At 42.6% G+C, this 26,638-nt stretch overlaps 1 protein-coding gene across 2 annotated transcripts in view; it reads right to left on the bottom strand.

Moving 5' to 3' along the window:
• The window catches only part of SCYL3 (SCY1 like pseudokinase 3), a 41,287-nt gene that overhangs the window by 7,886 nt on the left and 6,763 nt on the right, over positions 1-26,638 (bottom strand). For both annotated transcript variants that reach the window (XM_021682825.2, XM_021682823.2), the window contains exons 3-10: positions 18,699-18,884; positions 16,223-16,336; positions 14,268-14,324; positions 12,989-13,091; positions 11,663-11,774; positions 9,769-9,846; positions 8,194-8,333; positions 6,376-6,560 (exon numbers count right to left, since the gene is read on the bottom strand). In XM_021682825.2, the coding sequence (XP_021538500.1) occupies positions 6,376-6,560; positions 8,194-8,333; positions 9,769-9,846; positions 11,663-11,774; positions 12,989-13,091; positions 14,268-14,324; positions 16,223-16,336; positions 18,699-18,884 (975 nt within the window). The remainder of the gene's footprint in view (positions 1-6,375; positions 6,561-8,193; positions 8,334-9,768; positions 9,847-11,662; positions 11,775-12,988; positions 13,092-14,267; positions 14,325-16,222; positions 16,337-18,698; positions 18,885-26,638) is intronic.

The following is a 26,638-nucleotide window of genomic DNA, read 5'->3' as shown; positions in this document are numbered from 1 at the left end:
GAGGCAATACTTTGTATCAGACAAAGCAGACTTTAAAACAAAGACTGCAGCAGGAGACAAAGAAGAACACTACATAATGATAAAGGGATCAATCCAACAAGAGGATATACTAATTAATAAATACCTATGTACCCACCACAGGAGTGCCCACATACACAGAGAACTATTAACAGACCTAGAGAAACTGACAGTAACAGTAATCGTAGGTGACTTCAACACCCCACCTACATCAATGGATAAATCAGACATAAAATCAACAAGGAAACAAGGGCTTTGAATGACACATTAGACTAGATGGACCTAACAGATACACACAGAACACTCCATCCAAACACAGAAAACACATTCTTTTCAGGTGCACATGGAACATTTTCCAGGACAGATCACATGTTAGGCCACAAAACAAGTCTCAATACATTTAGAAGACTGAAACCATATCAAAGCATCTTTTCCAACCACAATGGTATAAAACTAGAAATCAATTATAAGAAAAAAACTGGGAAATTCACAACTACATAGAGATTAAACATGCTACTGAACAACCCATGGGTCAAAGAAGAAATCAAAGGAGAAAAAAAAAAACCTTATGAGATAAATGAAATTGGAAAAACAACACACCAAAATTTATGGGATGCAGCAAGAGCAGTTCTAAGAGGGGAATTCGCTGTGATAAATGCCTACCTCAAGAAACAAAAAAATCTCAAACATTAACTTTATACCTCAAAGAACTAGAAAAAGAATAAATGAAAAAACAAACGAAATAGAAACTAAAAAACAAAAGAGAAAATTCAAAACCAAGAGCTGGTTCTTTGAAAAGATAAACAAAATTGACAAACCTTACATAAACACATCAAGAAAAAAGGAGGACGTAAATAAAATCAGAAATGAATGGTACAATCGATACCACTGAAATACAAAGGATAGAGACTACTATGAATAATTACATGCCAACAAATTAGAAAAATAGAAGAAATGGATAAATTCCTAGAAACATACAACCTACTAAGACTGAATCATAAAGGAACAGAAAATCTGAACAGGCTGATTATTAGTAAGGAGACCGAATAATCCAAAAACTCCCAACAAACAAAAGTCCAGGATCAGATGGTTTCACAAGTGAATTATAACTAAACATTCAAAGAAGAAATAATACCAAACACTAATTTGACCCATGCTTACTGCAATGTTATTTACAATAGCCAAGACAGGGAAACAACCTAAGTGTCCATCAAGAGACAAATGGTAAGAAAGATGCAGCATATATAAATACTACTCAGCCATAACAAAAGATGAGATATGCCATTTGCGACAACATGGATGGACCTAAAGGGGATTACGCTAAGTGAAATAAGTCAGACTAAGAAAGCCAAACACCATGTGATTTCACATGAGTGAACTGATTCCACTCATGAACTGACTTCATGAGTGGAATCTAAAAAACAAAACAGGGATGCCTGGGTGGCTCAGTCGGCTAAGCATCTGCCTTCGGCTCAGATCATGATCTCAAGGTCCTGGGATCCAGCCCACGTTGGGCTCCCTGCTCAGTGGGGAGCCTGCTTCTCCCTCTCCCTGCTGCTCCCCCTGCTTGAACTCTTTCTAATAAATAAATAAAATCTTTAAAAAAAAATAAAAAAATAAAAAACACACAAATGAATAAGCAAACAAAAAGCAGAATCAGACCTGTAAATACAGAGAACAAACTGATGGTTGCCAGAGGGGAGGGCGAACAAGGTTGGGCACAAGGGGGGAAGGGCCGTGGGAGGCTCAGGCTTCCAGTTACAGCCTGAGTAAGTCATGGAAATAACAGGCGCTGCATGCAGAGTATAGTCAATGATATTGTCAAAGTGATGTATCTGGACAAATGAGCTATCACCTCATACCTATGAGAATGGCTTTTATCAAAAAGACAAGAAGTAACAAGTGCCGGTGAGGATGTGGGAAGAGGGAGCCCTGGTGCAGCCACTGTGGAAACAACATGGAGGTTCCTCAAGAAGTTAAAAAAAAAAAAAAAAAAAAAAAAAAAAAGGAAAAGAACTACCATAAGATCCAGCAATTCCACTTCTGGGATTTTATCCAAAGAAAACATAAACACTAACTTATACTTAATTTACACTTAACACCCCCCCCCACCATGTTCCCTGCAGCTTTATTTACAACAGTTGAGATATGGACACCCAAGTATCCATCAATGGACGAAGGAATAACGAAAATGTGATTTTATACACACATACATACAGGAGTATCACTGAGCCATATAAAAAACAAAATCTTGCCATTTGCAACAACATGGATAGACTTTGAGAGCATTTTGCTGAGTGAAATAAGTGAGAGAAAGACAAATACCATATGATCTCACTTATATGTGGAATGTAAAAAGAACAAAACAGGGGCACCTAGCTGGCTCAATCAGTGGAGCGTGCGACTTTTGATCTCAGGGTTGTGGGTTCAAGCCCTATGTTGGGTGTGGAGATTACTTAATTAAAATTTTAAAATCTTTTTAAAAAAAAGATTGTATTTATTCATTTGAGAGTGAGCGAGCATGAGCTGAGGGAGGGGGCGCAGTGGGCAGAGGGAGAAGTAGACTCCCAGCTAAGCAGGGAGCCCCAACGCAGGGCTCAATATCAGGACTTGAGCTGAAGGCAGACGCTTAACCATCTGAGCCACCCAGGCGCCCCCCCAAATTTAAAAATCTTTAAAAATAAAAATAAAATAGCAGAACAACAACAAAACAAGCTCATAGAGAGAACACATTGGTGGTGCCAGAGATAGGAAGGAGGATAGTGAGGAGGGGCCAAAATGGGTGAAGGGGTCAAAAGGTACAAATTTTCAGTTATAAAATAAATAAGTCAGGGGTCCCTGGGTGGCAGAGTCGGTTAAGTGTCTGACTATTGGTTTCGGCTCAGGTCATGATCTCAGGGTTGTGAGATCTAGCTCCGTGTCAGGCTCCACGCTCAGCAGAGTCCGCTAAAGCCAATCTCTCCCTTTGCCCCTCCCCGTGTTCACTCTCTCTCTCAAGTAAATAAATAAATCTTAAAAAAAAAAAAGTCATGGGCATGTAATATACAGCATAGTGACTATCACTAATATTACTGTATTGCATAAAGTTGCTAAGAACATAAATCTTAAAAGTTCTCATCAAAGAAAAAGGAATTTAGTAAACTATGTATGGTGACAAATGCTAACAAGTCTTACTGTGGTGATCATTTCACAATATGTACGAATACTGAATCATGTGGTACACCTGGAACTAATAGGTTATATGTAAATTATATCTCAATTAAAAGACCGCTTTACATGTTCATTCTCCTTATCTGTATGCACGTCATTGCAGGACCATAAACACAGTTCAGAGACAGGCGGTGTCTACTGAGCACACTTAGAACCACTTGTCTACGTCCCTCACACTTACATCCCTAGCCCCTGCCCCTCTTCCCAGCTTTACACATGCAAAAGGATAGGACTTGGAAAACTGTCTTTGTATCTGATGCACATAACACCTGCCCAAACTGAGCCAACTATGATCTCTTTCCAGCATTAATTGGAATGTGGAGAAACTGGTTACCTCTGTGGCTTGCTATAATTATGGACAATAAACTTGGAAGCTATGGGGACAACCATGTTTGGCCATGTGTACATCAAACAATGAAAGCTAGTCTTCGGAAAGTCAAAAGTGGGACAGATCAAAAGAGAAAGGAAAGGAATGAAGAGCATGTGGCTGAGTCCCAGCTGCACTTGATTTCCATGTAAGGCAGTTCTGACATCCTTTTATTAAAGTCTTTTTTTTTTGCTTTAGCTCATTTAAGTGGGCTTCAGTTACTTGCAACCAAAAGAAACTGAACTACGACAGTCACATGCAGGTCTCAGGAGAAGCTTTGCTCTGAACCGGCAAAGACCTGTGTGAGGAAGATGGTGTGCAAAGCACCTGCACCGGCCAGATAGATAGAGGGCCAGGGTAACCGGCCTCCCCAGTGGTGGGAGCATGGCATCATGGGTACCAGGAATCCTGGGTTCTGGTGCCAGCTCCTCTAGGAATTCTCATTATGACTTGACTCATCATTTAATTTTTCTGGTCTAGTTACCTCATTTATCTAAGATCAAGATTTCCAACAAGACTCAATAAGATAATTATCAGGTCCGATACTAACAAATCAGGCACTTTCTCAAAACAAAGCTGTACAAATAAACTAAAGTGTGTTTCTTCTGAAAATGATTAGAATTCCAACCACTAAGGTAATTATAAAATAACAAACCACCCAAGCCACAAATCCAAGAGTCATCCTCAAACCTTGCCTCTCTCATGAGAAGCTGAGTCCTATCCTACCCTTCTACCCTTTTTATGTCCCTCTCCCATAACCACTGTCCCCACATCCTCCCCAGACTTTGCCTTCTCTTAGCTGGACTGTTCTAATAGCTTCCTACCTGATCTCCCTTTCTAGAGTCCATCTTCCACACTGCTACCAAAGTGAACTTTGTAGCACATAAATATTGGCCCAGTGGGGTGCCTAGTGGCTCAGTCGGTCGAGCATCTGACTCTTGGTTTTGGCTCAGGTCGTGATCTTGCAGTTGTGGGATCGAGCCCCAAGTCAGGTTCCACGCTCAGTGTGGAGTTTGCTTCAGATTCTCTCTCCCTGCCCGTCCCCACTTGCGCCCGCACTCTCTCTCTCTCTCTCAAACAGAATATTTTTTTAAAAAATTGGCCAAGTTATTCCCCTACAGAGGAGAGCCTTCGTTGTCTTTCACACACTGCTGACTCAATCTTTGGGCTCAGCTCAGTGTCAATTCGGAGACCTACGAGAACTCCATTTCAGAGGGAGAGTGCTCCGTCCCTCTTCGACATTTTCAGACACAACTACATCAGGGTAACAGTAACACAACGTGCTATCTTGTGGTTGCTTGGCCCTAAAGCCAGCCCCTCCGCTCTGTGGTCCCCCTAGTACCCATGTGCTCGTGTAAAGCAGCACCTAACGAACCTGGGCTGACTTGCACGACTCACTCGAACCAAGAGACTGGAACAGAAGTGACACTGTCCATTCCTAATCTGTGCCTCAGAAAGGCCGCTCTGGCACTTCCCATAGCCCTGGGCAGCCGGGTATGAAGTCCACCTACACTGTTAGAGATAGGACAAAGGGGAACAGAGGCCCTGACACGTCCTGAGACTACATGGAAAGAGAGGCCTGGCTAAACCTAGCCTTTCAGCCATCCCCTCCAAGGTGCCAGGGGACTGCTCGTCAGCTGACATCATGTGCAATGAAAGAATCCCCAAATTGAGCCCGTCAATCCAAAGAATTGTGAGACAAAAATGACTGTTGATTTCAGGCACTAAGTTTTGGGGTGGTCTGTGACACAGCAACAGATAACAAACACCTATCTTTCCCACCTCCTAGCTCCTTGAAAGCAAGGTGTTATATACCTCTATGGCCCCAGGACCCAAGCATAAGACGTGGCATAAAACCAGGTCTTACGAATAATTTGCAAATCAATTAATCTCATAGGCAAACAAATTATTTGAAAGTTACTACATGGCTGACAAAATCTTTTAAAACCTTCTACTGAGTTGAATACTGTCTCCTAAATATTCACATCCACCCAAAATGTAACCTTAAAATGAAGTTGCACTAGGTTAGAGTGGGTCCTAAATCCAATGACTTGTGTCTTTTTAAAAAGGCCAAGTGAAGACACAGAGGGGAAAAGGCCACATGACAACAGAGGCAGATTGGCATGACCCACAGTTACAAGCCAAGTCAAGGACTGCCGGGAGCTCCCAGGAAGGGGGAAGAAAGCAAGGATGGCTTCTCCCCCAGAGGTTTCAGAGGAAGCACGGTCCCACGGACACCGTTATTTCAGACTTCCGGCCTCCAGAACCCGGAGAGAACAGATTTCTATTGTTTTCAGCCAGGCGGTTTGTGGTAATTTGTTCTATGAGTCCCAGCAAACCAGTATAAAGCTGGATCCCCCGCGTGGGGGAATCATTACACAGTTCCCCAGCGGCTAAGAAATAGTCTGGAAACCACGAGTCCGAATCATCTCATGCTCCCCAGTTATAATTTATTTTATGGTATTTAATTGTGGACACTTAACAGTTTCTGTCACAAAACATCCACAAAGGATTCCTGTTCCTTTTCCCCAAAGAATTAGCAAACAGAATTAGTTTTCCCAGGTTAAGACCAAATATGTTAGTTCAGTTGATTTGCCTGTGTGAGGGGAATGGAAATGCAATCTGAATTCCAGCCCTTTGTGTGCCAGTAGCTTTGAAACCCAACTGCTGCTCAGAGCCTCCGAAGCGAGGATCTTCCTGCTCCAAACCCTCGGCTTCCTTTCAGCCCCCACGTTAGCCGTGCCCGCTCTCCCCAGCCCTCCTCGCCGGCCATCTCTGACCTGCGGCAAGATGATTTTCTTCAGCTGCTCCTGAGTGAAGTGCTCCACATAGGCCTCCAGGTGAGACAGCAGCACCAGCCGCACGTGCTCCTCGTGCACCTCAAACAGCTGCAGCAGCACAGGGATCACCCGCGACTGGAACAGGGCCGGCGACAGCAGGCAAGGGCTGTCTCCCCGCGCGCTGTCTACCCCAGATCAGAGGTAGTTACAGATGAAAAGGCAAACTGTCATTTCCATGAAAGGAGCACAAAGGGTAATTCATAAACTGAGCCCACAGCTTGACACATAGTCTAAGTACTCTTCTAAATTCTTATGCCCCGGGCGCCTGGGTGGCTCAGTCGGTTAAGCGTCTGCCTTCGGCTCAGGTCATGATCCCAGGGTCCTGGGATCGAGTCCCACATCGGGCTCCCTGCTCGGCGGGAAGCCTGCTTCTCCCTCTCCCTCTCCCACTCCCCCTGCTTGTGTTCCCTCTCTCGCTGTGTCTCTCTCTGTCAAATAAATAAAATCTTTAAAAAAAAAAAAAAAAAAAAAAATCCTTTAAAAAAAAAAAAAAAAAAAATTCTTATGCCCCAAACCAAAGGAAACCTTTTTGGTTGACCCCAATTACTCAAGGCTCAATTATCTTAAATACACTGGAACTTGCAGAAATATTTTTGAAATACTCTACCAGACTTAATCAGCAACAAAGAAAGCTTATATTTTAATAGACTCCTGAATCAGTAACTCTGTATATGTTTCTGTTTAGTCAATGAGGAATTTCATACACTAGATTAGATCAATACTGCTGCTTCAATTTTATCTGCTAAACCAGGAGGTGGTAAGTGGTCACAATGGGACTTGAAGCTGGGTGGTCCTCTCTTCCTGCTAGTTATGGCGGTGGTTATCAGAGACACCCACCATAATCATTTGGGGACCCTTACAAATATATATCGATAGCGTCCTGCCCTGGCTCTGTCCCGCTACCAGAGGATGAGGCATGCAGGCAAAATTTGTAAAAAACTCCCCAGGTGATTCAGAAGCACCCCCTCTAAGATCTACCGAGTAAGAGAATGACGGAGCTATAAAGAAAAATTCAGGGACTGGACAGTGTGCTGCGTGCCTGAAGCTAACGTAACGCTGTGTCAACTATAAGTCGATGAAAAAAAACAAGTCGGGGAATGACAAAGAATATAAGGAAATTCTATGTTGTAAAATAGTTACCTATAATGCTGCTTTGCTGGATCAAGATCTTCAAAGAAAAGAAGTTCTGAAGGCAGAATTCCACCTAACACGAGATTCTACAGACTGTTAATGCTGTCCTGTCTAGCCTGAGGTGTTACCATCTGCAGTGCTTATAAAGTTAGAGTATCAGAATAACAACCTCATTTCACATTCAGAAAAAAACAGAAGTTCTAAGTAGGAAAGTGATCTCCATGCTTTTCAATCTTTCCATTGAAAATACAAAATAAATGGGATGCTCTTGGGAAGTCAGAAAGCACAGGCCTAACTGCAAATGCAAGTCCTGTGAAGATGGATGCCTTATCCTAAAACTCCATCATGTGCATCTCCTATTCTAGTCCTACCTGTGTGTGTGTGTGTGTGTGTGTGTATTTTTCAATATGCTACCCTTCTACAGTAAATCTGACTCTCCAGGAGATGCTCCTTATTTACCCAGTGGGCTCTGGTACCCAGGTCTGAGTCAAAATGATCACCTGAGGGGCCAATAATTGTTTTTAGAGACATATCTAACTACACCAGGCAGTAATCTCACTCGGCTCAAATAAGGACTAATAATGCCCAAACTCCTTAATGACCAATAATCCTTTGAAAAAAATTCACCTTTTTTGGGGCCAAGCAGATGAGGAAGAAAACTCTTAACCGCTACCGGCTCTGCAAACACCAACTGATTAAGCAGAAGAGGCACCAACCGTGAGGCTATTAACTCCTCTGACAAGCAGCTGACTCTGTCCAGCAGGAATCTGAGGGCACAGAAGAAGAGCCTGGGAACCTGGTTGTGACACTGTATCCGCTTCCTTGTACACTTCAGACACACACAGCCCTCTCCGACTTCTGTCACAGTGAGGCACTGTGGAATGTGGCCAGGGAAGGTGAACAGGTGGTTCCAAGGTTTTTAGGAAAAATGCAGCGGGTGTGAGACCAGGCTGCCAGCACACAGACAAGCTCCGATCTGAGTTATGAAAGGTTTCAACAAATTGCCCCTTATTTGCAGCACCAGTGTCCTCCTTTTCCCCAGTAAGCCAGAAGCTTCCTAGTCAGTTAAAAGGACTTTCTTCAAATTTAAAAAAATGTAGGATATAAGATTATCTAGAGTTCCCACAGTAAAAAAATAGAGGCTTTTGTTACTAAACTTCCTAAAATAACATATGTAAGAGCATTCTGTTAAGAATACACAGATGGGGGCACCTGGGTGGCTCAGCTGTTACGCGTCTGCCTTTGGCTCGGGTCGCGATCCCAGGGTCCTGGGATAGAGCCCCGCATCGGGCTCCCTGCTCGGCGGGAAGCCTGCTTCTCCCTCTCCCACTCCCCCCGCTTGTGTTCCCTTTCTCGCTGTGTCTCTGTCAAATAAATAAATAAAATCTTTAAAAAAAAAAAAAGAATACACAGATATTTGGGACCCCTGGATGGCTCAGTCGGATAAGCAGCTGACTCTTGATTTCGGCTCAGGTCATGATTTTGGGGTCATGAGACAGATCCCCATGTCAGGCTCTGCATTGCGGGGCGGGGGTCTGCTTCGGATTCTCTCCCTTTCCCTCTGCCCCAACCCCTGCTCTCTGTCTCTCTCTCCAAAAAAAAAAAAGACCCCGGTGTTAGAAGTAACAGTGGTAACCTCCCCCTACACGGTCGCCTTAGCAGGCCGTCCTGCCTCCTACTGCCTGAGCAAACAGGCCACCGTGACCTAACGGGTCTACGTCCCCGCCTCCTCCCCAGGTCCCCGGGACGCGGGGCCTCCTCGTACTTCCCACTGCGCCCAGCCACTGTCACCCCACAGCCCGACCTCTTCCGGGGCCACAGCTCTCTTCCCCAAGCCCTGCTCCCTCAGCCTACACCCCTGCTCACATCTCTTGCGTCCTAAACACGTCCTTACCATCTCCACTCCCTTCTTCGGCTATTCTCTGTTCTCTCTTCTCCAAACTTCTCAGGAGGTTTTACCCAGTCCACTTTCTCACCTTTTGTTCACTTCTGAGCTCACTGCGGCCTGGCTCCCTCCGCTCCAACGGCTCCTCCTCAGATGAGGGCGCCGCTGCTCCCCACAACTCCTCAGTGAACAGTAAACATCCAATAAGCTTGGCCCGAGAAAGTAAATGTCTGACTCATCTCTCCAGAACACCTGAAGTGATTACACAGACTTAATCCAAGTTACTGAATTTTAAGCCCTTCACTTTGTGAACTTACTTGAAAAATTCAGTTTTTTCCTCTTCACTCTTCAATGTTAAACTTTTCAAGAAATTCACAACTTCTAGAAAATCATTCCTAAATGCCAAAGAGAAAAAAAAATATGCAGGACAAAAGATTAGAGAAGGCATGTTAAATACTGAAGCCATAAGCACAGACCACACTATGCTAATATTCAAGGAAACATTCTCCCGTGCCGCTTAGAAGCCTCTATTATAACTAAGTAGCTCATGAGACAAATGCTATGAACCAGCCGGAGAAACCAGCATTTTAAGAACAGCAGAGATCTGTGAAGAGGATACATGCTTCAACGCACACGGTGTGTAAACAAACACCCACAAACCCGGTGGTTTGAGCGATCAAGAGTCGTCTGAGTTTTTGTTGCAACAGGATGTGGTGAAATGAACTGTCCTGGGAGCAGTGGTATTGGGGTGACCAAGCACTGCAAACAGTCGTTGAAATCTCCAGTCTGCTCTAGTGAAGTAAGAACTCTGAGAGGGTTGGAGAAAGAGGCATCTCTCGTGCCAGTCACTGGAATCTTCCCATTGCTCCTGCCCGAAGCCGTGAGGCCATTTTCTCAGCCAGGCAGCGGGGAGGGGGAGGGGCTGTGGGTTCCCCGCAGGGCCTGTGAGGCTGCACACTGCTCAGCTCCAAGGGAACGCTGCTCCCGTGCTCCCGGGCTCCCGTCCTACAGGACGAGGCTGCTGGGCCATCCGCACACAGCCCCCCGAGTCTCCACATCTTACATCGACACCCCTTTCTTTCCCTCTGGCTTAGCAGCAGAGAAAAAACACAAATGTCTTAACTGACGTCTAATCAAGTTGTCTCACAGGTAACCATCAGAGTTCAGGAAGAGGTAGCTGGTGTGGGCTTTGGCTTTCTCTCCCATCTCTGCTTAAAGTACAATTCTTACTAAAGAACTCTTACCACACCGTGATGAGATAATCTACTTGCTGTAAAGGGTTGTTCTTTGTAGAGATCTTATATCAAGGTAAATAAAATACTGGTACAAATTATCCAAAAGGACACAGAAATGCCTTGGTTAGAAGAATCTTGTAATGGGCAAGGTTTTGAACAGTTTCTTTGAAATGTAAATGACAAATAAAATCCTAATAGCTATGGTAAAACTACCTCTCTGCCCTGTTTAATAATATGGCCCCTTGTCCTACCCTAGAGGTAATTCACCCCCTCCAAGGAGAACGTTAGCTTTCCCTCCACTCTGGTTTTTCTCAGCTCTCCAACCGCAAACAAGTAAGGGTCTTTAGTTTCAAAATGGACATAAGATCAATTGTGCTAATAAAAGTTGCGACTGTGAAATTAACCTTTGGGTCCTGGAAATGAAAAGGTGGAGGACACATAATTAAAACTGACCTTGAAGAGAGGTTCAAAAACATCTCTGAATCCAGCGACAGTATTACCATTCTATCGTGCCCTCCCTTTAGACTTCTGTGCTTCTCTTCCATCATGTATTACTAAACCAAGAAGACAATCTTCTGCCTGAAGAAAAATGAGCTCCTTTCCCCCCAACAAGAAAAATTTTCAACAATGACAAATTCTTATCAAGAACACGATGGCAGTAGAGAGTTTCTCAATTCCTTGACAACTGCAAACCGCTAGCCAACCCAAGTCCTAAGGGGACCTGGCTGTAACTTCTAAACTCAAGCCTTCACCAGAGTTAAAGATTTCTCAAACTTCCTGTAGTAAGAACCCAAGGCAGCCCAGTTTTGCCCTCTGTTTTCCCATGTGGACGTGATTTAAACCTCTCCTGACAGTGAACGGCAACCACAGGAGGGACTGCGTGACCAGGGCCCCCAAACCCCACGGCTGGAACTCCAGGTCCGAGAGCAGGCCAGCCGCAGGGAAACAGCCAGCCAAGGCCGCCAGATGCCCTCACCTGAAGAAGTCATGGGACAGTAAGGTGCAGAGCGCTGGCCGACATTTTGGAATGGGATTCAGCAAGGTTGAGTGCAAGGTCTGTTGAAAGCTGGAGAGAACATCCGCTGAAACTGAAATCCAGAGCTACAGTTAGTTTCCAATGCCTTCTCCCTCTTTCCAGGACCTCTATAGCTGGAGACTGACGAGAGCAAAAACCAACCTGTAAAAGCCCAAACAAACAAAGCCCTGGCTGTTGCTAAGCAGAAGCCACACTCCAAGGCAGGTGCAGAAAACTCACCTGCTCACACAGCCAACCCCCCCACCCCCCGGGGCTGCCCTGAGGAGCCGCCTCACGTCCAGGCCGGCTGTCCGGGTTAGCTCAGCTCAGGCCTAAAGACGGCTGAATAGGTGGCAGGTCTGTGGGCCTCTCCCACCAGGGTTCCTCATCCATAGAACGAAAAGTTATCAGAATGACTGTATTTTCTAATCTCCCAAGGATGGTATATAATTGCCACCATTCCAGACACAGTTGGGTAGTAAGTTCATCCCCACAAGGGCGGCCTTAGGGCCTTAAGGGTGTAATTCTCAAGTATTTTTAGGCTGAGACAATTTAGAGCCAGCAGCTGAATGATGCTTGTAACTTCAGAACGCTGCAGACACCTGGTGAAAGAAACTGCATTAGAGCTGCACGAAGCCTGGGCCCAGTGCGATCCCGGGCAGCAAGGGGCCTCACGGGGCAGGCACCCCTGGCCAGGTGGCAGGCGGGCACCTGAAGGCCGGCGGTGGCTGGAGCAGAGTGAAGCAGGCTCCAGGCGCGCCTCTGGAGAGCTCAAAAGAGAAGAAAACAATGTGCTCAGTAGCCTGGGCTCTCCGGGGCAACAAAAGAAAAGGCAATAAGTACATTATATTAAGAAGAAAAATATCAAAAGGACTTGGAAAGAATAAAGACAAAGAAATGCTAAGCTTGATTTAGATTAATAAAGAATGTTGAATCCTCCTCTTTCCTTCAGATGGTTCCACATCAATCAGTTAACAGTGTTCATTTACGTGGCTGACTAAGGAACAGAGGCTTCAGACCACAAGAACCAATCCCAGTAAGTATCACGAGAGTAACCTGGGATACTTAAGAGTCAGAGCTGAAGGTGGTTCCTACTTAAAATGCTTTTAATAAAGAAATCAGAGCTTCTTTCCTCACTGCTGTTAAGATCTGCCCTAGACAAGTTATTTGGTAAGCAACAGATTCCTTATTGTGATCAAAGACTGCGGTCCTTTGAATCCACACAGAACAGGCTGCGAATGACCTTCCTACTTATTCTGTGGATGCAGTAGTACAACTCCAACTCACCCTGTTCACTTAAGATTGTGAGCAAACTTTCCACCAATGTCCCAAACGCAAAGGCGTCCCGGGCATGTCCGTGTGATTCAGGCAGGGCTGTGAATTCTGGAGACTGAAAGCAGGAAAGATCATTAAACCTAGAGAATCTGCCTTATAAACCATCTAAGTTTTCTCTGAAGCACTCTCCCATGTTTGCATTTATGAGACTCCAAGCTAACCTCACAGTACCATCCATTCGCTTACAGACTTCTACACTATGAGTGAATGGAATTTATCAAAGATTTAAAAATATCAAACAAGGGCAAAAAGAAAACAAAAGGCCTATATAGGATATATGTCTGTGGCTTTCAAAAATATTTTTGACTGCAACCAGATTTTTAAAATGTTTATTATTATGATTACTGTTAGTGGGGGTAATATACACACATATGCATAAAGACCCATGTAACAGAAACAAAAGTTTCATAAAACAATACTTAGCCTTACTACCTACAGCACTTAATGATATTTTCTATTTTACTCCTTTTTCTCAAAATGCTTGTCAGAACCTCTAACAACTTGATTTAAAACCACAAATCCGTCTGAAAAACACTAATATATACACACAGTGCTGATTTGGATCAACAGGATTTACTTCAAGTCTTAGGTCTAGACTCAAGTTTGTAGTTGGGTTTGTATTTCCTGTAAAGCACATTAAATATGTCTTTGGGGATCGCAGTCTGTTTCCAGAAGTTATAAAAACAAATTTAGAGGGAGCAACTTCTTTCGTATTTACTGGTAAATACAATTTTCACCAGCAGCTGGTGGTGAAGGCAAGAAACAAAACAGAATAGACAGGTTCATCGACCTACCAGGGAAATTTGTGGATGGAACCTTTGTCACTCAAGATTATTAATGCCAATCATCACTCTTCTAGGTCTCGTGGCGTCCTAACCAATAACCGACAGACCGATGAATGGCTTCGGGGAAGCAAAGGAAGGGCTGGAGTGTTGCGTCCCCAGCTCTTCGGGCTTCCAACAAAATACAAAGACCGTGAAATGGGTCTGAAGCACCAACCCTGTCTTTACACGGTATCCTAGGTGTCCGTACCACCAAAAATGTAAGCGGACTGTCAGGGAAAAGGCTCCCTGCTGTGGTGATAAGATTAATCTGAGAAGCTGTCCGGCCAAAGGCATTCTGAGGCGTCCGCAGCTTGGCCAAGAAAGAGGGGGCAGACGAAAGGTTCTTTTAAGTTGCACACTCAGTTACACAAAGAAGCCTTCGTTACAGCTGAAGCATGTCATCTTACCATCTCTTCAGGAGGGATAGATGCTGGGTCTCTGACTGACTGAATACTCCTCAGAAACTAGACAGAGAAATAAATTAAGGAAAATAATTCATACACAGGTCTGGTGAACCAATCTCTTACAGCAAGTTACAGAAGCAACCAGCAATGGAAACAGCAGCATGAAGCCTTCACACCAATGCCACATGTTAAATACGCACATGGGAAATCTTGCTCATTAAAAAATGTGAATACAGTACCTGGCACAGCAGGAGGCTCAGTGGAAAAGACAGGTTAGTTCCCTGCCTCTCCCCTTCAGCCGGGTAGGGCGCCCTCTGCTGTTCAGAGGCATCTCTGCGTCTCACTTCCTTCCACTAGTAATTAGGAATACGTCTTTCTCATCCTGCCTAATTATTAACAAATAAAAGGCTTTTCTAGAATAGAACAAATCTATCATTAATCTTCCGACTGAATCAAGTCAGTCTTAAGGCTCACTGCCACGTGAGATACCAAAGTTGAGGACCTTATTAGCTACAGAGATGACATCCACAGATCAAGGACATTCATTCACTGATTCAAAGATTATTTTTCAAGAGCTTCTATGTCCCAAACACCACTTACGGCACGAGAAATACAAAAGGAATATGGTAAATTCCCTGCCCCCAGCTGGTGCTCACAACCTAGAACGTAAACTAAGAATTTCAGTGATGTGCTGAGTGCCATGGCAGCACAGAAGGAGGGATGAATTTCGTTGGGTAGGGAATACCCTGGGGAGGGCTTCACAAAGAAACTTAGCTAGATCTGAGACTTCAGCTCATCTTCCACTCTTTGGAGAGCCCGGGGAAGCGAGGCATCCCAGCAACAGAACAGCACACAAGGGAAGAAGAGGGTGCGGGAGAACCACCCTGCGAGAACTCGGGGAGACCAGAGTGCAGCTCAGTAACTGGAAGTGGTACGTGACGCTGAAGGGAGGCTGGGGAAGAGCTTGCGGAGGGCCTTCCACGCCATGGTAAAGAATTTGGAACACTGGTCGCAGGATGAATTACGTGCTGTTATACTAATTAGATGTAAGGTGAATTCTGAGAAGAAAGGGATCGACTAGGGCAGAAATATTACCAGAGGAGCATCTCTGTGGTGGAAGTAGCATTTGAACTGGGCAAGAGCCCAGGAAGGTGCACACTTAACATGGCCCACGTGTGGAAGCCCCACAAGAGAACAGGGGAAACCAGACAGAGCCAGCAGGTCGCGAGCCGCCACTTCAGTAGGGCTGCCGGGATGGGACTGGTTTTGTTTTGTTCTGTTTTTCAGAAAGAGCAAGTCTAGTGGCAACATGCAAAATGGTGAAAACCAGAAACAAAACAGAAGAGGAAGGTTCATCAACCTAGGAGGGAAATTTGTAGATCTTGGTCAGACAAAACCAGCTCGGGGTACAACACAGCCCACTGGGAGGAGTTAAGCTGCACGGGTCCTAACTCCAGCTGTCAGGACACAGTGTATGACTTTGGACAACATGACGGTTGTTAATGAACGTTTCTTCAGTACCTGATGCATTCCAGGCACTACTCTAGGGAGAGATGTAAAGATACATATAAGAGACTCTCACACCCTCACGAAGTCAAACACTGGTAAAAAAATAGACACACAAAGGTAATTTCAATATTAAACATTAAGTGGTGCGATTAAGTACAGGGTAGTAGAGGAGCAGAAGGCAGGAACATTTAATTAAAAATTTGACCGAGCCAGGTTACCTCTCAGTCTCAAGTTCCTCAGCTACCAAATGAGGAGACAAGAAGAAATGAAGGCTGGGGCCCCTCTGAAGAATAAACTCCTACCGTTCTGCGAATATGAGCACTGACAAAAAAGTCTAGTCTCCAAATCTAAGATCACTCTAACACTGAAGGAAAATACCCAGGTAAAACCACATACCAAAATGCTATCAAAAATTCTGCATGACACAGGGGGCCCATCCCCTGGCTTACCTCGGGCGTGGCCTGAGGAACTTTACAGACGGTTTCCATTCCTCCGAGCTTCCAGTGCCCATCTTCACTCACAAACACAGATGATAAGCAGACATTGTTGTGTGTTAGGTGTCCCTGGAAAAAAGAACAGGAGGAGGCTGCCACTAGAAATTTTGAAGCAGGAGTTTTAAAAAACTAAATACTGAACACCAAAAAGAGATATGGCAAGTCATCCCACTCGTGGCATGATAAATGGAAGTACAACTTTAAGGAATGACAGACTGAATAAGCCTGCTTAAGCATTATGAGGTTGGAGAACAGGGAAGTGCAATGAAAGGGCTTTTCCTTGGCTGCACATCCCCGCTTCCATGGGTATCAGGAGAACCGAGGGTTCCTTAAGTGTGAGGTTACAAGTCTTTATAGCCTACATCGTTTGCTTCCATCCTTTAAAAGATAAAGTTTACCTTTGCTCCCATAGGTTATTGTATTACTTTTCTCCTCTAAATTCTTCCTCACCTACATTCTATCACGAACCCAGATCCACTTCACCTGAAATCTTGTCAGTAGGCATTTAAAAATCCTGCCCAGAGAAGAGGAAAATGGAATAAGGACCACCAGAAATAGCCCACAGACCACAGAAGTGCCAAAATTTAAAACTATAAAAAATAATACAGTCAAATAAATGAGAAGAAAGAAGAAAATGAGAACAGGATTGAAGTGTGTTTTTTTTCCTGAACCAGAAATCATTTCAGTAGACAAGTGCATTTTAAATATTCTACTCACTAGATCAAGTATGTACAAATTTTTTTTTTTTAAAGATTTTATTTATTTATTTGAGAGAGACAGAATGAGAGACAGAGCACGAGAGGGAAGAGGGCAGAGGGGGAAGCAGACCCCCCGCTGAGCAGGGAGCCCGATGTGGGACTCGATCCCGGGACTCCAGGATCATGACCTGAGCCGGAGGCAGTCGCTTAACCAACTGAGCCACCCAGGCGCCCAATTTTTTTTTTAAAGATTTTATTTATTTATTCATGAGAGACAGAAAGAGAGAGAGAGAGAGAAGCAGGCTCCCAAGGAGCAGGGAGCCCGATGTGGGACTCGATCCCAGGACCCTGGGATCATAACCTGAGCCGAAGGCAGATGCTTAACCATCTGAGCCACCCAGGTGCCCCAAGTATGTACAAATTTTGATAGGAAACACTCCAATATATATATATAGTATATATATATATATTCTAAAGGAAGGTTCAGAATAGTATGTATGGTATTTTTACATTTGAGAAAAAACAAAGGAGAATAAGCACAGGGACACTGGTTTATATGCACACCGACCATCTCTGGACTAATACGCTGATCACCATGGTTGCTTCTGGAGAGAGGTGGGGTGCTGGATTCAGGGTGCGGGGGCTTACTCTTCCCTACATGCACTCTCACACTAGTCAAACTTTCTACCATGTGCGTGTACTTTCTCCAACAAGGAAAATAGTCCTCCATGTGAAGCACTAATTCTTCTTTGTATGAATCTTAGACATACTTTTAAGAGACAATAAATCCAAAGTGATATTTGGAATCGGTCTCCCATTAATAGAAAAAGTTAAAAAAAAACAAACAAAAACATACACTGAGATGAGTCAAATGCAAGTGTTTCTAACTTGTGACCAGTAATTTTTAATCTTGGAGGGCTGCCAAAGGCCTTAGTACTCCATTAAGAAATAGCTCAATAATACTGTCAAAAAACAGGCCAGAAGTAAACATAGGCACTCTACCCTTACCCCTTAAGAGCAAACCTAACCACAGTGTTAACGAGGCTGTCTCTTGGGACGCCTGGGTGGCTCAGTTGGTGAAGCGTCTGCCTTTGGCTCAGGTCGTGACCCTGGGGTTCCAGGATCCAGCCCCGCATGGAGCTTCCTGCTGCTCTCTCTCTCACTGCTCCTCCCCCTCTCACTGCTCCTCCCCCTACTAGTGCTTGCTCTCTCTCCCTCAAATAAATAAATAACCTTAAAAAAAAAAAAAAAAAAGGCTGTCCCTCAGTAGCACCACCCACTCAAATGAGAAGGGGTGTGTAAAGCTCTGCCTTTTTCTAAGAAATGGTCATTTCTTCCTTCAAAATCTAAAATGTAACAAAACTGGGACCAAATAGGAACTCTGGTCCACAGCAACATCAGTGTTAAGGCTTTATCTTTGTCTTAAGAACAGTAATACCAGCTGCAGGTATTTTTAAGTAAAGACTCCCCCAAACTAGAGGGAGACAATAGTAAACTGAAATAAAGTTCTATAAAAAACTGACCAGGGTTGGAGAAGCCCTTGCCCATTCCACAAACCACCTGTCTGGAGCCCTTCTGGTGCCTTCCAAGGTGCTTGTTTTCCTCCGGAAGACTCAAGTAAGAATAGCAACTTATGATTTCTGTACCTCCCATACCTTAAAAGCACTACCACACACATCAACCCTCCGGTCTGTAGCAAGGCCTGTGAGGCAGACAGTGTCCGGGTTACTTACTCGGTCATGAAGGAAGATGAGAGCCAGCAGTATGTCGTAGATCCCGGCACAGACCTCTGCGGAAGACAGCGTTTCTAAAGCCACTTCCAGAGGCTGCACTCGCTCAGTGACTAGATGAATCCCAGCTGCCTCCACAGTGCAAGATAAAAATCTTAGCAAGCAAGGGTGACGAAGTGTCTTCAAATGCTTTAAAAATACAAATGGAAGGGTTGGTAGAGTTAATGACTCAGAACCAGACTAACATATTGCAGTCAGAGTCTGAACATGTATACTTGCATTCAGGGTCCCTCCCAGCTCCTCACCTACCCCCCTAAACTTCAAATAAGGCACAGGAAAATCTACGACCTGTTCTGACTTCATTCACTTTACCAACATTTAAATAAATCTACAGAGACTTCCGGTTCCCTTACGACAGTGTAAGCCCCTAGGAGCCCAGGCCTCCCAATGATTACTGCCATACACTCTGAACAAAGTACCAAAAACAATGACCCGAGAACTTGGCAAAGTAAAAAAAGCACGCAGATTATGCAGCGGAGTCAAAGTTAGGAGAAGAGAGAGCAGTGGGAGTACGTGTTCTGATGTCAGGTTGGCCCTTCTCACAGTTGTGAACTGAAGGCAGGCCCCGCTCGCAGAGCAGGGTAGCAAAGATGGCTAAAACTCTGACAGAGACCTTGCCATCCTTCTGGCCAGAAGAAGGACAGAAAGGAGCCAAGACAAGCCTGAGTATGAGGATTTCCCAGAGGGGAAAGAACTGGAGAAGGAGATGCTCTGGTTATCTGTATACCCACACAGGTCTCAGACTAACTCCTGAACCAAGGAGGCATGGACAAAACAGACCCAAACCAGCGGAACAAACTTTTGAGAAATGAACTGAGGTTTGAACTACCACACTCAGGAAGGAAGGGTGGGAGGAGAGTAGTTAGAAAACTTGAAGCCTGAACCAAAGGGGATCAACCGCCTGCTAAATCAAAAACATCAAGAATCTCCAGAAGATTTTAATAGAAACAAGAGTCTATGCAACGTGACATTCAAAATGTCCAGGATGCAATCCAAAATAGTTTTACTCAACAAAGAACCATAAAAAAGTGAAAAGACAACCAACAAATATCAATCCCAAGATTGACAAGATATTAGAATTATTAGAAAAAATTTAAAGCAGCTTAACCATTATATTATAACCATTCTTCCCTAGGGGTAAAGGAAAACAGGAAATAAATAGAAAGAAGCTCTCAGCAGAGAAAGAAATGTTATTTAAAATAAGTGGAAGTCTTAGGAAGGAAAAATAAAATATTAGAAACTAATTCAATGAATGGACTCAATAACAGAATGCAGATGGTAGAGGCAAGCGTCAGTGAACCTGGCTATGTTAACCAATCTGAAGAACAAAGAGAAAAAGTTCTTTATTTTTTTTAAGTGATCATAGCATCAAGAAACTGTGTGACAATAACAAAAGGTCTAACATATATAACTGGAGTCCCAAGAAAGAGAAGAAAAGAACCGGGACATAAAAAATGTAATGGCTGAGAACTTTCCAAATTCAGCCAAATACTTAAGTTTACAGATTTAAGAAGTTCAATGAACACCAAACAGGACAAATCAAAGAAAACTACATCTATACACATTATCATCAAACTGGAGAAAATCAGATAAATAAAAAATCTCAGAGGCAGCTGGAGAAAAAAACCATATTATGTGGAGGGGAATGACAATCTGAATGATGCAAATTTCTCATCAGACAATACAGAGGCCAAAAGACAAAGGGGAGCACCTTTAAAGCACTGGCAGAAAAAACAGTATCAGCCCTGAATTATGTAGCAAAAATATCCTACAGGAAAAAAAAAAAGTAAAAAAAAGCATTTTTGATCATGGAAAACAGAAAAGTTTTATTGCCAGAAGACCTGTTCTATAAAAAACGCTAAAGGAAGCTCTTCAAGCTGAAGAGGAAATGATACCAAAGGGAAATGTGGATCTCCAGAGCATTAGAAATGGCAAATATCAGGATCGATTCGAAGGCTACATTTTTACTTCTTATTTAAAAGATATATGACTATTTAGAGCAGACACCACAACACTGCTGAGTGAGGTTTATAATGTGTGTGATGTACAGGTGACCCTGAACAACACAGGTTTTGTTTTTTTTTTAGATTTTTATTTATTTATTTATTTGAGAGAGAGAGAATGAGAGATAGAGAGCATGAGGGGGGGAGCATCAGAGGGAGAAGCAGACTCCCTGCCGAGCAGGGAGCCCGATGCGGGACTCGATCCCGGGACTCCAGGATCATGACCTGAGCCGAAGGCAGTCGCTTAACCAACTGAGCCACCCAGGCGCCCCACAACACAGGTTTAAACTGTGTATCTACTTCTATGCAGATTTTTTTCAATAAACACTGCACAGTGCTGTAAAGGATTTTCCTCATGACTTTCTTAATAACATTTTCTTTACCCTACCTTACTGTAAAAATACAGTATATAATACGTATCACATTAGATGTGTTAATTGACTGTTTATCTTATCAACAAGTCTTCCAGGCAACAGTAGGTTATTAGTAGTTAAGTTTTGGGGGAGTCAAAACTTATACACAAATTTCCAATTGTGTGGGGAATCAGAACCCTTAACCCCAGTGTTGGTCAAGGGTTAACCGTGTATCTGTGTGTGTAGACAGTTGATATGTATGTAACAAAAGGACAGTAGGGCTGGGGCTGGAGACATCTATCTGATTCCAAGGTTTCTACGTTTTATGTGACTGGTACAATACTAAACACAGATAGATGATTAAGAGCTAGTTATTAAACTGAAATCCTTAGTGCAACCATTAAAAAGTATAAAGAAATGTAGCTGAAAAATCAAGGTAAAATGAAATACTAAGAGCTATTTAAATAAACCAAAAAAAGAGAAGGGGAACAGAAGAACAAAATTCAAAAGGGAGCAAATAGAAAACAAATAACAAATAATAAAAGTCAACAACACTAATAATTACATGAAATGTTAATGATCTAAACATTCCAATTAAGAAAAGAGGAAGACCACAATATGCTGCCTATGAGACTGACTTTAAATATAAAGACAGAGATAGGTAAATGGATAGAAACTGAATGGACAGAATAGGATATACCATTAAGACAGTAAGCATAAGAAGGCTAGAGTGAATATATTCTTATCAGAGAAAATATACTTCAAGACAGAGTACTGCAAGAGATTAAATGGGACATTTCTTAAAGAATAAAAGGACAATTCATTAAAAAGACATCACAACTATGAAGTGGAAGATCCTAACAGCAGAGCCTCAAAATATGCATGGAGCAAAAATGAAAGGGAGAAACAATTCCACGACTCCAGGATCACAGGTGGAGATTTTAAAACTCCTCTTTCAGCAATCAACAGAACTAGCAACAGCAAACAAACAAAAAATAAATGAAAGCACAGGAAACCTAATCAAACTACATTTGGAAAACACTAGACCCAGTGACTGCAGAACACACACTCTTCACAGGAGAAAGAATCCCAGAGAGTCTACGCTGGGCCATAAAGTCATTTTAAATGGATGAGTACCTTAGATGTCTTTTGTTGATCTTGTTTTCTTACATTTACCTCTTTATCAAGCACTTAATCTCCTTAAAAATGTTTCATCATCTTTACAACTGTTACCATTTTATTAATCTAGAAAAGTTAGCATTAAACGTTTTTGTTCACACGCCTCACACCAGTAGAAACATTAGATAAGTAGAGCTCATATATGTATCTATAATACACATTTTTCATTTACATATATAAATTAAATACAAATACCATAAGACCCCCATAAAATAGAACGTGCCGAAAGAAAAGATTAAAAGTGAATTTAAACAGACATTCTTGATTTTCTCCCCCAAAACTGCAATGAATCATGTTGCACAATCCCGAGGTTATGGATGTTCCACTTTAGAAATCCCTAACATACAGTATTTTCCCCATACATACCTCTTCTCATCGTCCTGTTCTCTAACCAGACACAGAGTATACAAAGATGGATGACAAACACATGACAATGTTGTGTCTATGAAAGGTTAAATCTGCGGGGTTTCTTTCCTACCCTGCTTGGTTTTGTGACAGCCCTATCAGATGCAGACTTTCCAATTAGACTGACAGTCCACAATTCCCAACCCAGGTAGTAATAACTGTATCATTTATTTACAACAAAATTTAAAATGCCAGAATGATGGTTCTCCTTACAAATCACCCAATTTTTCTAAAAGAAATTACATGGCCTTAAATCTCTGGGGTCTGTCCTGCACAATCCACTGGACACTGCGGAAGCCTTGTAAATCAATCATCAAACTGGGAGACCAATGAAGATTTCACTTGGAGAAAAATCCTCAATATAACATCAGGTTTCATTTTCACAAATAAGCACTCAGTATGGAACATTCCAAAATACCTTCTTGGAAGAATATGAGATCGTACAAGAGCACTGATACAAGTTTTCTATCAGTCGCTTCAAACTTGTCTATTAGGTAAAACTATAGGAGAATCTTCTGAGGAGATGGATTTGTTTAGTTTCTTTTCTTAAAATAATCTCAAACTTTGACAACTCTAGGAATAGCTTCAATAGGATTTTTTGTTTGTTCTTAAGAAGAAAGCTGTTACCCTCCCCTGGGTTACTCTAATAAAAAATAATTAAGAAAATTCTTTAGCAATTCTGAACTATTAATTTGTGCATATGCCTTTAAAATAATCCATACTTACGCATATAAATACAGCAAAGACCCAGAGGAGCCAGGAGTTGTGCTAGTGAGCTGGTTGAATGACTAGAGTTAAGTGGAGAGAACTTCTTGCAAGTATCTTTTGAGCTATGGTTTCTGAGTAAAATTATGCAGCCTCTTTCATATTTTTGCATTTTAAGAATCATTTTAAATAATTTGCAAAACAAAAATCAAATACTTTTTAACTTTTCACTTTTGCCTGCTCAGGAAAAAAAATATTCATTCAGCTTTTATTTCTTAGGGTTCTAATTATTTTCCTTGGGTTTTATGTGCCTTCTTTTATTCCTCTAATACTCAGGGCAGACTAGTAAATCAGGAGAAACACTACCTGGTTGAGTACTGGCATAAAAATACAGAGTTGTAAATTTCACCCCATTAAAAAATGAAATAATAAATTTCATTTAGCTTATTTTTTTAACCCTACATTCCCAGCAGAATTCTTGGTCCACAGTGACTTGTTTGTTTAATGAAGAAGAAAGGAAGGAATAACTCATTGCATGATTCTGAAAAAGGCACTTAACTTAGCAGCAATAACCTCATTTGTTACTCCTCTTCAGCATGCACAATATTTTGCATAAATTATGCATACAGATTCACAGGAAAATTAGCGTGACAAGATACACCTGCTAAGTTTAACGAGGAGATTTTCTCACTAACATCAACCAAAGAGATAAATGACTCTTGTTCTGGTGGAGAAGGGGGACTTTGTGGAAGGAGTGCCTTGAAAGTATCATCTGTTCTAGGGACGCCTGGGTGGCTCAGTCAGTTAAGCTCCTGCTTTCAGCTCAGGTCATGATCCCAGAGTCCTGGGATCGAGCCCTGCGTCGGGCTCCCTGCTCCGTGGGAAGCCTGCTTCTCCCTCTCCCACTCCCCCTGCTTGTGGTCCCTCTGTCAAATAAATAAATAAAATCTTCAGGAAAAAAAATGAGTAGCACTGGATAATCTGTCCATATTTGTACTTATCCATGCCCACACAGATGTTAAGTGTGAAAGTCAAGTCTTGAATATAAACTCTAGTTTTCAGGAATGGGTTATGACTCAGCTATAGCAGAGTAATTCAAGCCTTAGGGGCTTAGCTTTTCATTACTATTCTACCTCGGTTTGCTCTTTCACTTTGAGAACTACACAACATACTCATTATTTAGCTCAAATTCACTTGCAAGTTTTTAGACAGGAAGCAAGCCATAATTTCACTCTGTTGAAGAAATATGACAAAATAATCAAGATGCCTAAACTAAGAGCAAGAATTTTCAGGGAGAAATATTCTTCCTTCTTCTCTTAAGATGCAAACCTGAGACAACGATGGAAGTACATTGTCTCTAAATGCCAACACCTAGAGGTTATATGAGAAACAAGGAATAAAATGCAGGAGGGGAAAGGAATAAAGGATCCTGTGTTGGAAAGCCCGCATTAGAGGTGCTGATGAAATATCCAGGCTGAGATTTCCACAGGCAAGTGAGAATGTGGATCTGGAGCTCAGAGAAGAGGTTTCGGCAGATATTTCACTTGGGGCAGAAGGCCAGACGGTTGTAAGCACTAGAGGGAAAGGAGGAGAAAATGAAGTCTGAAAACTTGTGGGGGCTGGGAAGGGGCCTGCGCCATCTGGAGGTGGCCCAACATACCTGAGGGATGGGGGAGGGGGTACTTCTGAAGTTCTGAGTGGATAATGCTCAGGAGACTTATAAGAGAACCAGATTTTGATTATACGGGAAGGAATTATTTTTTTTTTTAAAGCTGACAATATAGGGAAGTTGATTTACTGGAATAAGGGTTGTAAATAGCACAGAAAAGGCCTCAGGAGGAGAGGAACAAAAAGAACACGTCAACAGAAGGAAGAGCGGTAGAGCACTCCACAAGTGATTAATGCAAGCAGTCATCTCTTCTCTGCTCATCACCACACAATGTGCATTCTCAAAAATGCTGATTGGCCCTTCCAGAAAGCAGCTGAATCCATCATGAAGAAGAGCATCCTTCTCCCAAGGCAGGTGCACAGCATCCACATTCGTATTCCTGCAGTCAGGGTGGCTGCCTTGGTAGCATGAAGACAGTCAGGAATCAGCCTGTGAGTCTGTCCTTCCCTTGAGGCCCTAACGAAGCACTCAGATGATAGCAAACCACAGTAACCAAGTTCTGATTTAGGAGTTATCATTCCTTATTGACTATTCATTAGAAATGAGTCATAACCACCAGGGAGAAAACTTACTATTATAGCTAATGAATTCAAGATAAAATGAGAAGATCTGATGGACTCGAAGAATTTCTAATGCTGTTTTGTGGCCAAAGGTTATGCCTGCGTTTCATCTTATTCCAGAGGTCACAGGGCACTGTGACTGTTGTTTTTTATTTGTAACACTACAGGAAGAGCACATTTACAACCTAACAATATTTGCAAGGAAAACATTGTATATCCTCTTGAAGTGGTCATTAAAACTATCAGAGGGAGGACTAGGGAGCCTCAACTCTAGAGAAAGTGAGGTGCGCTAACTATACTGTTTTAATATTTCAGGTATCTAGGAAAATCAAGGTCCTAAAACCTGATGAAACGTGATATATTTTTTCAAGTACTGTGATCTAACTCAAAACTCCGTATCGTTTTGTTGCCATTTCAAATTCCTCAGATTCATGTATCAGGTATCCAAAGCCACAAGATGGCCTGCAGAACATAGGAGACAAGTAAGAACTACTGGAAAAGACTCAGCCATGGTTTAGAAGAGTAGGTACTAAGGGGGGAAAAAATGTTCCTTCTCAAGCTCTGAAATTCCTCCCGCCCAGAAGTCCTCAAACATTGACAGATCTTTTTTTCCTTTAAGAACTTTATGATCTGGGGGCGCCTGGGTGGCCCAGTTGGTTAAGCATCTGACTCTTGATCACAGCTCAGGTCTTGATCTCAGGGTCGTGAGATCAAGCCTTGTGCTGGGCTCCATGCTGGGCGCAGAGCCTACTTAAAAAACAAAACAAAAAAACTTTATGATCTGGGTTTTTCAAACTTTCTTGGTACATACACCATAAAGAGTAATATAATATTAAAAAATCTTATGGTCTTACAAAAAAAACTAAGAAAGATGATAAATCTCTAGTATTTCACTAGTAATAATCATCCTAATCACTCTAATTCTTTTACTTAAAAAAAACGTGCAATCTCATTAAATGAAAATAGCTGGAAGTATGTCAGATATGAATTGCATATAAGAATATGACAG

Source organism: Neomonachus schauinslandi, chromosome 6 (assembly GCF_002201575.2).
Source record: "Neomonachus schauinslandi chromosome 6, ASM220157v2, whole genome shotgun sequence".
Classification (NCBI taxonomy): Eukaryota; Metazoa; Chordata; class Mammalia; order Carnivora; family Phocidae; genus Neomonachus; species Neomonachus schauinslandi.
Note: the sequence above shows the minus strand (reverse complement) of the source record. Positions and strands in the feature narration are given on the sequence as shown.